We start from the raw sequence: 14,287 nt of genomic DNA, 5'->3' as shown, positions 1-14,287 counted from the left end.
GGATAAGAGTCCATTCTTGTACATGCATTAACCTTTCTATAGTCTGGTACCGTCTGGTTTTGGTACCATCACTATGGATGAGCTCCATTGGCTGCAACCCACTTCGATTATGCCATTTTTAAGCATACTCTCAATCTCTTTGTTAATCTGTGCCAATTTTAAAGGGTTAAGTCTATATGGATGTTGTTTAATTGGAAGAGCATTTCCCACATCTACATCGTGTATAGCCATTTTAGTACTTCCCAATTTATCTCTACAAACTTGCTCATGTGATATCAATAACTCTTTCAGGTCAGTTCATTTTTCCTCTGGAAGATAACTCAACAATTTATCCCAATTTTTAAGATCATCCTCGTTTCCAATTTAGTTTGAGGTATGTCAAATTCACAGTCATCTGGATTTGGTCCGTCACTTTGAGTTAGAATCATTAAACCCTCCTTTTTCTCTCCTTCCCTTTCAAAGTATATTTTAAGCATATTCACATGACACACTCGGTGAGTCTTCCTTCTATCTGGTGTTTTTACCACATAATCCACCTCATTTAATTTCCTTTCAATCTGATACGGTCCACAAAACCTTGCTTTTAAAGGTTCACGTACCACTGGTAACAACACTAAAACTTTATCCCCACTGGCAAAACTACGAACTTTGAATTTCTTGTCCGCGACCCGTTTCATCACATTTTGTGCAACTTTTAAATGTTGTCCAGCCAATTCACCTGCTTTATTTAATCGTTCCCTAAAATTTGACATGTAGTCCAATAATGTTTTTTTTTTACATAGAATTTACAGTGCAGAAGGAGGCCATTCGGCCCATCGAGTCTGCACCGGCTCCTGGAAAGAGCACCCTACCCAAGGTTAACACCTCCACCATATCCCCATAACCCAGTAACCCCACCCAACACTAAGGGCAATTTTGGACACTAAGGGCAATTTAGCATGGCCAATCCGCCCAACCTGCACATCTTTGGACTGTGGGAGGAAACCGGAGTACCCGGAGGAAACCCACGCACACACGGGGAGGATGTGCAGACTCCGCACAGACAGTGACCCAAGCCGGGAATCGAACCTGGGACCCTGGAGCTGTGAAGCGATTGCGCTATCCACAATGCTACCGTGCTACCTTGTAAGTTCTGATTTCTCACTCACCAATTTTTCCTTAATCAATTTAAGTAGTCCTCTTACCTCATGACCAAAAATTCGTTCAGAAGGACTGAATTTGGTTGATTCATTAGGTGATCCAGCGGGGCGGCAGAGGAACAAAGAGTGTGCAGGGTTCGGACCCGCTGCCCGCGATCGGTGGGCACCGATCGCGGGCCCATGCCACCCTTGGCACGGCCGTGGTGCGGCCGTGCCAATCGGTGCCATGGTTCTCCAGAACGGCACTTTGCGGCCGTTTTCACGAACGGTTGCAGTCTGTTAGTTGGATGTTGCAGTGTGTGTTGCTGCATGTGTGTTGGATGCTGCAGTCTGTTAGTTGGATGTTGCAGTGTGTGTGTTGGATGCTGCAGTGTCTGTTCTGGATGTTGCAGTTCGTGTGTTGGATGTTGCTGTGTGTGTGTTGGATGTTTGCAGTGTGTGTGTTGGATGCTGCAGTGTGTGTTGGATGTTGCAGTGTGTGTGTTGGATGCTGCAGTGTGTGTTGGATGTTGCAGTGTGTGTTGCATGTTGCATGTTGCAGTGTGTCCGTTGGGTGTTGCAGTGTCTGTGCTGCATGTTGCAGTGTGTGTGTTGCATGTTGCAGTGTGTGTTGTATGTTGCAGTGTGTGTGTTGGATGCTGCAGTGTCTGTGTTGGATGTTGCAGTGTGTGTGTTGGATGTAGCTGTGTGTGTGTTGGATGTTGCAGTGTGTGTTGGATGTTGCAGTGTGTGTGTTGGATGTTGCAGTGTGCGTTGTATGTTGCAGTGTGTGTGTTGGATGTTGCAGTGTGTGTCTTGGATGTTGCAGTGTTTATGTTGTAAGTTGCAGTGTGTGTGTTGGATGTTGCTGTGTGTGTGTTGGATGTTGCAGTGTGTGTCTTGGATGTTGCAGTGTTTATGTTGTAAGTTGCAGTGTGTGTGTTGGATGTTGCTGTGTGTGTGTTGGATGTTGCAGTGTGTGCATTGGATGTTTTGTGTGTTTGTTGGATGTTGCAGTGTATATGTTGGATGTTGCAGTGTATATGTTGTAAGTTGCAGTGTATATGTTGGATGTTGCAGTGTGTGTTGGATGTTGCAGTGTGTGTGTTGGATGTTGCAGTGTGTGTGTTGGATGTTGCAGTGTGTATGTTGTAAGTTGCAGTGTGTGTGTTGGATGTTGCAGTGTGTGTTGGATGTTGTAGTGTGTTTGTTGGATGCTGCAGTGTCTGTGTTGGATGTTGCAGTTCGTGTGTTGGATGTTGCTGTGTGTCTGTTGGATGTTTGCAGTGTGTGTGTTGGATGCTGCAGTGTGTGTGTTGGATGTTGCAGTGTGTGTGTTGGATGCTGCAGTGTGTGTTGGATGTTGCAGTGTGTGTTGGATGTTGCAGTGTGTGTGTTGCATGTTGCAGTGTGTGTTGGATGTTGCAGTGTGTGTGTTGGATGCTGCAGTCTGTTAGTTGGATGTTGCAGTGTGTGTGTTGGATGCTGCAGTGTCTGTTCTGGATGTTGCAGTTCGTGTGTTGGATGTTGCTGTGTGTGTGTTGGATGCTGCAGTGTGTGTTGGATGTTGCAGTGTGTGTTGGATGTTGCAGTGTGTGTTGCATGTTGCAGTGTGTCCGTTGGGTGTTGCAGTGTCTGTGCTGCATGTTGCAGTGTGTGTGTTGCATGTTGCAGTGTGTGTTGTATGTTGCAGTGTGTGTGTTGGATGCTGCAGTGTCTGTGTTGTATGTTGCAGTGTGTGTGTTGGATGTTGCAGTGTGTGTCTTGGATGTTGCAGTGTTTATGTTGTAAGTTGCAGTGTGTGTGTTGGATGTTGCTGTGTGTGTGTTGGATGTTGCAGTGTGTGCATTGGATGTTTTGTGTGTTTGTTGGATGTTGCAGTGTATATGTTGGATGTTGCAGTGTATATGTTGTAAGTTGCAGTGTATATGTTGGATGTTGCAGTGTGTGTTGGATGTTGCAGTGTGTGTGTTGGATGTTGCAGTGTGTGTGTTGGATGTTGCAGTGTGTATGTTGTAAGTTGCAGTGTGTGTGTTGGATGTTGCAGTGTGTGTTGGATGTTGTAGTGTGTTTGTTGGATGCTGCAGTGTCTGTGTTGGATGTTGCAGTTTGTGTGTTGGATGTTACTGTGTGTGTTGGATGTTTGCAGTGTGTGTGTTGGATGCTGCAGTGTCTGTGTTGGATGTTACTGTGTGTGTTGGATGTTGCAGTGTGTGTTGGATGCTGCAGTGTGTGTTGGATGTTGCAGTGTGTGTTGGATGTTGCAGTGTGTGTGTTGCATGTTGCAGTGTGTGCCGGATGTTGCAGTGTGTGCCGGATGTTGCAGTGTGTGTGTTGGATGTTGCAGTGTGTGTGTTGGATATCGCAGTGTGTGTGTTGGATGTTGCTGTGTGTGTTGGATGTTGCAGTGTGTGCCGGATGTTGCAGTGTGTGTGTTGGATGTTGCAGTGTGTGTGTTGGATGTTGCAGTGTGTGTGTTGGATGCTGCAGTGTCTGTGTTGCATGTTGCAGTGTGTGTGTTGCATGTTGCAGTGTGTGTTGTATGTTGCAGTGTGTGTGTTGGATGTTGCAGTGTGTGTGTTGGATATCGCAGTGTGTGTGTTGGATGTTGCAGTGTGTGTGTTGGATGCTGCAGTGTCTGTGTTGCATGTTGCAGTGTGTGTGTTGCATGTTGCAGTGTGTGTTGTATGTTGCAGTGTGTGTGTTGGATGCTGCAGTGTCTGTGTTGGATGTTGCAGTGTGTGTGTTGGATGTAGCTGTGTGTGTGTTGGATGTTGCAGTGTGTGTTGGATGTTGCAGTGTGTGTGTTGGATGTTGCAGTGTGCGTTGTATGTTGCAGTGTGTGTGTTGGATGTTGCAGTGTGTGTCTTGGATGTTGCAGTGTTTATGTTGTAAGTTGCAGTGTGTGTGTTGGATGTTGCAGTGTGTGCATTGGATGTTTTGTGTGTTTGTTGGATGTTGCAGTGTATATGTTGGATGTTGCAGTGTGTGTTGGATGTTGCAGTGTGTGTGTTGGATGTTGCAGTGTGTGTGTTGGATGTTGCAGTGTGTGTTGGATGTTGCAGTGTGTGTTGGATGTTGCAGTGTGTGTGTTGGATGCTGCAGTGTGTGTGTTGGATGTTGCAGTGTGTGTTGGATGTTGCAGTGTGTATGTTGTAAGTTGCAGTGTATATGATGTAAGTTGCAGTGTATATGTTGGATGTTGCAGTGTGTGTTGGATGTTGCAGTGTGTGTGTTGGATGTTGCAGTGTGTGTTGGATGTTGCAGTGTGTGTTGGATGTTGCAGTGTGTATGTTGTAAGTTGCAGTGTGTGTGTTGGATGTTGCAGTGTGTGTTGGATGTTGTAGTGTGTTTGTTGGGTGCTGCAGTGTCTGTGTTGGATGTTGCAGTGTGTGTGTTGGATGTTGCAGTGTGTGTTGGATGTTGCAGTGTGTATGTTGTAAGTTGCAGTGTGTGTGTTGGATGTTGCAGTGTGTGTTGGATGTTGTAGTGTGTTTGTTGGGTGCTGCAGTGTCTGTGTTGGATGTTGCTGTGTGTGTGATGGATGTTGCAGTGTGTGTGTTGGATGTTGCAGTGTGTGTTGAATATTGTGGTGTGTGTGTTGGATGTTGCAGTGTGTGTGTTGGATGCTGCAGTGTGTGTGTTGGGTGTTGCAGTGTGTGTGTTGAATATTGTGGTGTGTGTGTTGGATGTTGCTGTGTGTGTGATGGATGTTGCAGTGTTTGTGTTGGATGTTGCAGTGTGTGTTGAATATTGTGGTGTGTGTGTTGGATGTTGCAGTGTGTGTGTTGGATGCTGCAGTGTGTGTGTTGGATGCTGCAGTGTGTGTGTTGGATGCTGCAGTGTGTGTGTTGGATGTTGCAGTGTGTGTGATGGATGTTGCAGTGTGTGTGTTGGATGCTGCAGTGTGTGTGTTGGATGTTGCAGTGTGTGTGTTGGATGCTGCAGTGTGTGTGTTGGATGTTGCAGTGTGTGATGGATGTTGCAGTGTGTGTTGGATGTTGCAGTGTGTGTGTTGGATGTTGCAGTGTGTGTTGGATGTTGCAGTGTGTATGTTGTAAGTTGCAGTGTGTGTGTTGGATGTTGCAGTGTGTGTTGGATGTTGTAGTGTGTTTGTTGGGTGCTGCAGTGTCTGTGTTGGATGTTGCAGTGTGTGTGTTGGATGTTGCAGTGTGTGTTGAATATTGTGGTGTGTGTGTTGGATGTTGCAGTGTGTGTGTTGGATGCTGCAGTGTGTGTGTTGGATGTTGCAGTGTGTGATGGATGTTGCAGTGTGTGTTGAATATTGCGGTGTGTGTGTTGAATGTTGCAGAGTGTGTGTTAGATGTTGCAGTGTCTGTTTTGTATGTTGCAGGGTCTGTGCTGGATGCTACAGTGTGTGTGTTGGATATTGCAGTGTTTGTGTTCGATGTTGCAGTGTGTGTGTTGAATGTTGCAGTCTGCGTGTTGGATGTTGCAGTGTCTGTGCTGGATGTTGCAGTGTGTGTTAGATGTTGCAGTGTGTGTGTTAGATGTTGCAGTGTGTGTGCTGGATGTTGCAGTGTGTGTTGGATTTTGCAGTGTCTGTGCTGGATGTTGCAGTGTGTGTTGGATGTTGCAGCGTGTGTGCTGGATGTTGCAGTGTGTGTTGGATGTTGCAGTGTCTGTGCTGGATGTTGCAGAGTCTTTTTTGTCTGTTGCAGGGTCTGTGCTGGATGTTGCTGTGTGTGTGTTAGATGTTGCAGTGTGTGTTTTATGTCGCTGTGTCTGTGCTGGATATTGCAGTCTACGTGTTGGATGTTGCAGTGCGTGTGTTGGATGTTGCAGTGTGTGTGTTGGATTTTGCAGTGTATCTGTTGGATGTTGCAGTCTGGGTGTTGGATGTTGCATTGTGTGTGTTGGATGTTGCAGTCTGTCTGTTTCCTTCACAGATAGATTTCTACAATAATTATTAAACATTTGATTTTTATTAAATTCATATTTGAGCATATTCAGTGGAACGATTTGGACCTAGATCTCTGAATCAGTAGTCTAGTGACAATAGAACTATATCAATACTACGTCTTGATATTATAGTGTTAATTATTTCCTCATTTATTTACTTGAGAGGTCTTTCAGTAACCATTTACAATGAATTTATTTTAGCTCTTTACTCATTCAGTTCTAATTTACGAGCATCTCAATGCTGCAATTTATTGGTGCTTCGAGTGACAGACTTGGCATGGACAAACTAGATTCAATATCAGAAGCATTAATTTCTATTAAAGTAATCACATGTAATGTGAGTACTTTAATTAAATGGGTTGCATCATTCTTTATTTGGTTTCAAGTCTAGATATGAATCACCTCTAATGGGGTCCATTAAAATTGTGTTAACCTATCAGCTCAATGACATTCTGTCACCTCGGAGGGAAGGGCCATCAGTCTTAATTATTGGGCTGAATTTTATCATGGCATGGTGGCCTGCTTCAATGACGTAGAGCCCTGCCCCAATGATGTTGACACCGCCCACAATGATGTTGAGCCCTACCCACAATTATGTCAATGCACTCCTGACCCCGCCCACCCTCAGCTGACACAATGCAAGGCACAGGAACCCAAAATCTCACCCTCGCTGCCCAGTCTGGGTGCTGCCCCCAGCCCAGCCCTGCTCCCTGGCTAGCCTCTGGCTCTGGTCGGGTCTCTCCCCTCTCCTGGCCACTGCTCCCCCATTCCCCGAGACACGACCCCGCTGATTGCCTGGCATTCTTCACATGACTGCTACTCTGTCCACCTCTCGCTCGGGTGGCCAGGCCTCGAGCCTCAGCCCTTGACAGAACTTTGGGCAGCGCCTCCTCCTCTCCTCACTGGAGGCTTCACAGCAGAGGTATACTTCGTCTTTTGGGGCACACACAGCCACCTCTCATTACGGGCCCCCTCCCCCACCGTATTAACTGCGGCCCCGCTCTGCAGTGCTGTGTATTTCATTGTAAGTCTGCCTCTGCACCAATGGGCTCCAATGTAGATCAGCCTGCCTGCTCCAAGAAGGCAGCCAGCTAATTAAAGCCCCGACTACAGGCCATTTTATGGGCCTGGTGGCAGTTCATAGGTGGCGGGTTGAACTCCAACCCCACCCTGTCAGTCTAATGGAAGTAGTCTCTCTGTGACAGCCTGAGGAGGAGGTTGGATGGCCATCGGAACTTGAGGCTCAAGGCACTGAACATAGAACATAGAACATAGAACAGTACAGCACAGAACAGGCCCTTCGGCCCTCGATGTTGTGCCGAGCAATGATCACCCTACTCAAACCCACGTATCCACCCTATACCCGTAACCCAACAACCCCCCCCTTAACTTTACTTTTTAGGACCCTACGGGCAATTTAGCATGGCCAATCCACCTAACCTGCACATCTTTGGACTGTGGGAGGAAACTGGAGCACCCGGAGGAAACCCACGCACACACGGGGAGGACGTGCAGACTCCACACAGACAGTGACCCAGCCGGGAATCGAACCTGGGACCCTGGAGCTGTGAAGCATTTATGCTAACCACCATGCTACCATGCTGCCCCACATAATGACATAAAGGGTGCTGTAGAAAGGGAAGGAAGCCCCTGTGGCCCCAACAATCTTCCTGGAGATTTTTTCACGGTGGACCTTCAGTCCCCTGAATATTTTGGGGGATTTTACTATTGGAAGCTCCAGGTCTTCCACTTACCTCAGCGCTCCCCTGATTCCATTGCTGATCCCAACCCATTGCTGATGCTTCAGGGCAGCAGCTAATTAAGCAAGGAGCCCCAGGTTCTGGCAATGGATGGCAGGCCTACAGGTGGTCAAACAGGAGGCCACCGGTTGTAAAACTGCCCAGCCCTACCCCCTTCCGGCAAGTATGGCCTATGGGGGACCCACCCCAATGTCAGGGCCCTGAAGCCCATGGTAAGATTCAGGCCATTATCTCTGCTTCTAGATGCTGCCTGATGTGAATGGTATTTCCAGAATTTTAGGGTTTTATTTCAGCAAGTGTGTTTGAGTATAATAGCAAAGTCTTGCTTCAGTTGTACAGGAACCTGATTAGACCGGACCTGGAGCATTGTGTGCACATCTGGTCTCCTCAGCTCAGAAAGGATATTATTACCAGAGAGGGAGTGCAACAGATTTATTCCAGGGATGGTGGGAATGTGTCTTGAAGGGAATTGGGCAAACTGGGCCTGTATTCTCTTGAGTGCTAAAGAATGAGAGGTGATCTCAATTGAAACCTGCAAAATACTGAAGGGATAGACACAGGGTAGATGCGGGTAAGATGTTTCCCGTTGGGGAAGCAAAGAATACAATCTCAAAATAAGAGGGATGCCACTTTGAGATGAGGAGAAATTATTTTACTCAGAGGATTGTAAATCTTTTAAAATCTCTAACCAGAGGGCTGAGGAAACTCAGTAATTGAGTATGTTCAAAGCAGAGATTGATAGAATTCTAAATACTAATGACATAAATGGGTTCAGTGTGGGAAAAAGGTATTGAAGTGGATGATCAACCATTTTCGTATTGAATGGCAGAGCAGGTTCGACGCGCTCCATTGCCTACTTCTGCCCCTGTGTTCCTATATCCAACGTTCACAGTATTTTGCTTTTCTATTTCAAGTGGGCAGGGTTCTCTGATAATTTCTTAATGGGAATCCCTGTTTTTGCTCAACTCCAACAATAGGATTCAGAAAGTCGATCAGGGAATACATCAGAGAAGTTCTGTGGTCATCCAGTCCCTCACACCCACATCAACAACACCAATGACTAGAAGAACATGGCTGGGATTCTCCCCTACCCGGCGGGGCGGGGGGGGTCGCGGTGTGTCAGAGTGGCATGAACCACTCCGGCGTCAGCCCGCCCCAATTTCTCCGCACCTTTAGGGGCCAAGCCCTCACATTGAGGGGCTAGGCCCGCGCTGGAGTGGTTCCAACTCCGCCACGCCAGCCGGGGCCAAAAGGACTTCGCCGGCCGGCGGAGAATTCGGGACACGGCGGGGGTGGGATTGACGCCAGCCCCAGGTGATTCTCCGACCCCCCGGGGGTTCGGAGAATCCCGCCCCATGTATCTATGCAGCACCTTTACTGCAGCAAAACAAGAGAATACATTTCACGGAAGTGTTATCAAACCAAACCTAACACTCAGACGTTGGGTGTTAAGATAGGTGACTAAATGATTGCACAGAATTACATAAAAATGACAGGCTGGATTCTCCGGTTCCCCAGCCGTGTGTTTCTCAGTGGCACGCAGTTTACTGGTAGTGGGATTCATTACTCCTGCCGCTTATCAATGAGATTTCCCATTGAAGCCACCCCACGCCCTCGGGACATCTGCGCTTCCGGCGGGAAAAGTGAATTTGCAACGGCAGGGGAATTCCAACCCACATCATGGAAACAGTCCATTGAGCCCAAAGTGTCCGTGTTGGTGCCTATTTTCCACAAAGCCTCCTCCCACCTCTTTGCATCTCAGCCTATCAGCTTATCTTTCAGAATTGTGCATTAGCGGTGCATCCAGCTTCCCCTTATTCACCTACACCACTCCATGTAGGCGACAATTTCCACATTTTACCACGCTCTGGCTAAAGTTACGGTTTCAGGTGTGACCTTAAAGGGAGAGGGAGAGATAGAAGGGCTGAGGGGGACCATTCCGGAACGAAAACAGCTGAAGGCACAGTTTCCAATGGCAGTGTGAAGAAAATTTGGGATATGCAGGAGAAGAGCATTGGAACATAGAACATAGAACATTACAGCGCAGCACAGGCCTTTAGGCCCTCGATGTTGCACCGACCTGTGAAACCAATCTAGAGCCCATCTACACTATTCCATTATCATCCATATGTTTATCCAATGACCATTTAAATGCCTTAGTATTGGCGAGTCCACTACTGTTGCAGACAGGGCATTCTGTCATGATATGTAGACATGCACATAAAGAGATACAAACAGGCAGCTAATGAATATAGAGAACAGGACATAACCAATCAGCATGCAGAACACTTGGGGTGGTTTACAACTATAAAAAGCACGAGGCACACACACTCTGCCTTGCAGATATCTCACGCGGCTGGAATGGGGTAATTAATTTACATACAACCAGGATAGAACTGAAAAACGTCAATTGTACTTTGGCCTGGACTGTGGATCAGGGTCCATGTTAGAACATAGAACAGTACAGCACAGAACAGGCCCTTCGGCCCTCAATGTTGTGCCGAGCCATGATCACCCTACTCAAACCCACGTATCCACCCTATACCCGTAACCCAACAACCCCCCCCTTAACCTTACTTTTATTAGGACACTACGGGCAATTTAGCATGGCCAATCCACCTAACCCGCACATCTTTGGACTGTGGGAGGAAACCGGAGCACCCGGAGGAAACCCACGCACACAGGGGGAGGACGTGCAGACTCCACACAGACAGTGACCCAGCCGGGAATCGAACCTGGGACCCTGGAGCTGTGAAGCATTGATGCTAACCACCATGCTACCGTGCTGCCCTTCTTCAGTATTGCACTGAGCGTCAGCCTTGATTTTATGTTCAGCTCTCTGGAGTGGGTCTTCAACTTTCTGAGTGAAGAGCAAGAAAGACATTGACTCAGCCTCAGCTGGTGATCGCAAGTCTCAGAGGTGAGTCAGGCCAGTGTCCAATTGGCTACACTAAATAAAGAACTACAGGGCAGCAAGGTAGCACAAGTGGCTACCACTGTGGCTTCACAGTGCCAGGGTCCCAGGTTCGATTCCCCACTGGGTCACCGTCTGTGTGGAGTCTGCACGTTCTCCCCGTGTCTGCGTGGGTTTCCTCCGGGGCTCCGGTTTCCTCTCACAGTCCAAAGATGTGCAGGTTAGGTGGATTAGCCATGATAAATTGCCCTTAGTGTCGAAACAGGTTGGGAGGGGTTGTTGGGTTGCTGGGGTGGGGTGGAAGTGAGGGCTTGAGTGGGTCGGTGCAGACTCGATGGGCCGAACGGCCTCCTTCTGCACTGTATGTTCTATGTAACCCACTTCACACTTTCACATGTAACACAGTGACCGACAGCTGCCAAAGTACTTATGGAATAAAAACAGAAAGTGTTGGAAATTTGCGGAGAGTTAACATCCCCAATCCATGACGTTTGGTTTGAAAGGTCCTGTTCACAGCAATAGTGAAGGAATGCTGATATATTTCCAAGTCAGGCTGGGCAGGCTATTTGGAGGTCCGTGTCTTCCCATACACCTTTTGTCCTTGTTCTTGTTAGTGCTTGAGTTCAGGGTTTGACACAATGCTTTAAATCCAACAGGGCAAAGCTCCATTGCAATCAGGGGCTGACCTTGCTGTCTTTTGTTTGAACACAACACAGGAACACTATCAAACATTGAGAGAAAGGAACTGGAACTTATCACCCCCTCCCAAGGTTAATTCTAACTTACACCGAGGGAAGCCAACACGAGTGGGTCAGCAACTTGTTTTATATCCTGCCTGATTTTACCGCTGCTGAAGGTTAAACTGACCACTCTCAGACCCACTCTCAGACCCTCTCTCTGACCCTCTCTCTGACCCTCTCTGGACCCTCCTTAATACACTATCAGACTCTCTGCAGTTCCACAATCAGACCCACCTCAAATCCATTTTCTGATCCTCCCACTGACCCTCTCTCAGACCCTCAAACTGACCCTCAGACCCATGTTCTGAGGGAGCTACACCAAGCACAAAGCAAAGAGCGTGTGATCACTGACAGGGAATCAGTTAAACGTGGAGGAGCACATTATATGAGGCTGATGTGTGATGAACTACAGTCATAAGTAATAATAATAATCGTTATTATTGACAGAAGTAGATATACATTAACGATACAATGAAGTTACTGTAAAAAGCCCCTAGTTGCCACATTCCGATGCGTGTTCGGTACACTGAGGGCGAATTCAGATTGTTCAATTCACCTAACAAATAGTCTTTTGCGACTTCTGGGAGGAAACCAGAGCACTCGGAGGAAACCTGCACAGGCATGGGGAGAATGTGCAGACTCCGCACAGACAGTGACCCAAGCCAGGAATCGAACCTGGGACCCTGGTGCTGTGAAACAACAGTGCTACCCGCTGTGCTAGCGCTTTCAGAATGAGGTGGAAACTGGGACCTTTCTTACATTACTGCAATTAAAATAAAAGCTGGAACCCTGGTATTAAAGTTGTCTAGCTCTGCCATTTGAAATAAAGTGTAGGATTCATGGCCTTTGTTTGATATTTTCATGGTTGCTAGAACAGCATAAGGTTGAATGAAGAATGCGACCAGTGAAAAGAATAGGTTCCAATGCCCATGTGCCTCGCAACACATTCTGGACTCTATTACACAGGGTTGCTAATAAGAGAGTAAAGGTAGTACCTGTTTCTGCTGATTGTACTGAGTCAAATTGGTGTTGTAGTCCCAGCTGGCTGAAATACTCTTGAAGAAGGTGATCTCTGCTGATTTGTTGTAATCGCTCACAAACATTTCTGCCCCCTGTTCATTCTGGTCGTAAGAAAGAAGCTGGGTGCAGGAACCCCCAGAGAGGAAGACCAGCGTAAGGAGCCAGGGCATAGCAGCTTGCATGTTGTGATGACAGTCCCTTTCTTAATGTGTTCTCCAGCACTCGCCTCTTTAAATACAAACGTGTCCTGCCCAGGCTTACCAGCTCTGATCTGCTGATAACACATAACCTAACGGCACCGCTCAGAATAATAAAAGCTCTCCTTAGTTGCTTCCTTGTTTTACTGCACTCTGTGTTAAAGGCATCTCCCAGAGCCATCAGCTACCCCTGCCAAAACAGATTTCTTCACATCTGTCAGCCTACTTGCTGTTGCTGTATGAAGGTTGCTTCATATTACCGGAGTGTTGGAGTGAGCCTAAATCTTGTTCAATCTAACACTGCCTCTGTATGGCAGCAGAAGGAACCTTACACTGAATTATCTCTCTCTCTCTCTCTCTCTCTCACTTGCACATACACACACTCTCTCCAAAACTGAGATCACTAATCCAATTTCTTCATCCTTTGAGCAGGCTGCAGCTGCAAGTCACATTGATTTATATCGAACAACAACATACACACACTCAAAAAAAAAACCCAGGCAGATACTGCCCGGCAGCTTTTTGGTAAATCTGGCCCAATTACAGCTTCCGCCAGACACAGGAATGTTGTTTTTGTTAAATTGTATATTGCTTTTTCCTGGTTAGCATTGTGAAGCTCAGCATATGGGAAGCAGTGGAATTGACCCGCCCCTCTCCGTCCCCACCCCAGCCTTGTGTACTCCCACCTCAAGCTCAGTTCATCGTGGATTTTATTTGCTTTCCAAGGTGGAGATAACAATTTTTCATCCTGTGGATTTAAGGGTTTTCACATAAAACATAAAGGACAGAAATAGGGCAGTTTCCCCCAGCTGGTCTATGACCTTCTCGGTCTATCCTTCTATTATTTTCTCCCTCCTGTGTTTATCTAGTTTCCCCTTCATTTCCTCAACTATTCCTTGTGGTAGCAAATTCCATATTCTCATCACTCTCCAGGTAATTAAGTTGCTCTCTTTCAATCTTCTGTGCCCTTTTGTCCCTGTGTAAAAGGGGAAGAGCTTGTGAGTGACTCCAGGTGACGCAGGGAATGCAACCTTACAAGTGGGTGGGGAGCCTATTCTTGATGTGATTGGGAGGATGGCCTGTCAATCATATAAAAATTAGGGCAGCCATTAAAATTACAGAAACCTCAGAGTGATGATGTCAAGAGGCATCCCACCTATTACTTGTCCAAAGTTTAACCTCGTAGTTAGTTACTGTCACTCGCAAACTCCCTGTCACTTCCTGGCCCCAATCGTGTACTTTCAGGAATAATGCATGGGAAACCCAGAGGTGGGTAGAGTATGGTTGATGAGGGTGGGATGGACGTGGATTTGTGGATTAGTGATTGTGGCGGGTCGGGGAACCTGTGGACTGATGATGTGAGATCCACTGGTGGGGAGAATTTCAATGGCAAGCCAAATTGGGGTTGCTTAGGAAACGCTCATGCTGCGCCTGGCCCACGGCAGCACGGTAGCATTGTGGATAGCACAATTGCTTCACAGCTCCAGGGTCCCAGGTTCGATTCCGGCTTGGGTCACTGTCTGTGCGGAGTCTGCACATCCTCCCCGTGTGTGCGCGGGTTTCCTCCGGGTGCTCCGGTTTCCTGCCACAGTCCAAAGATGTGCAGGTTAGGTGG

At 47.3% G+C, this 14,287-nt stretch overlaps 1 protein-coding gene across 1 annotated transcript in view; it reads right to left on the bottom strand.

Annotated features, from left to right (window-relative positions):
- ace (angiotensin I converting enzyme (peptidyl-dipeptidase A) 1) overlaps nucleotides 1-13,126 on the bottom strand; it is a 223,005-nt gene extending 209,879 nt beyond the window's left edge. Inside the window, exon 1 of the mRNA XM_038778735.1 lies at nucleotides 12,451-13,126. Within this exon, the coding sequence (XP_038634663.1) occupies nucleotides 12,451-12,657 (207 nt within the window). The 5' untranslated portion in view covers nucleotides 12,658-13,126. The remainder of the gene's footprint in view (nucleotides 1-12,450) is intronic.
- Between the last annotated feature and the right edge of the window lie 1,161 nt (nucleotides 13,127-14,287).

This window comes from Scyliorhinus canicula, chromosome 19 (assembly GCF_902713615.1).
Source record: "Scyliorhinus canicula chromosome 19, sScyCan1.1, whole genome shotgun sequence".
Classification (NCBI taxonomy): Eukaryota; Metazoa; Chordata; class Chondrichthyes; order Carcharhiniformes; family Scyliorhinidae; genus Scyliorhinus; species Scyliorhinus canicula.
Note: the sequence above shows the minus strand (reverse complement) of the source record. Positions and strands in the feature narration are given on the sequence as shown.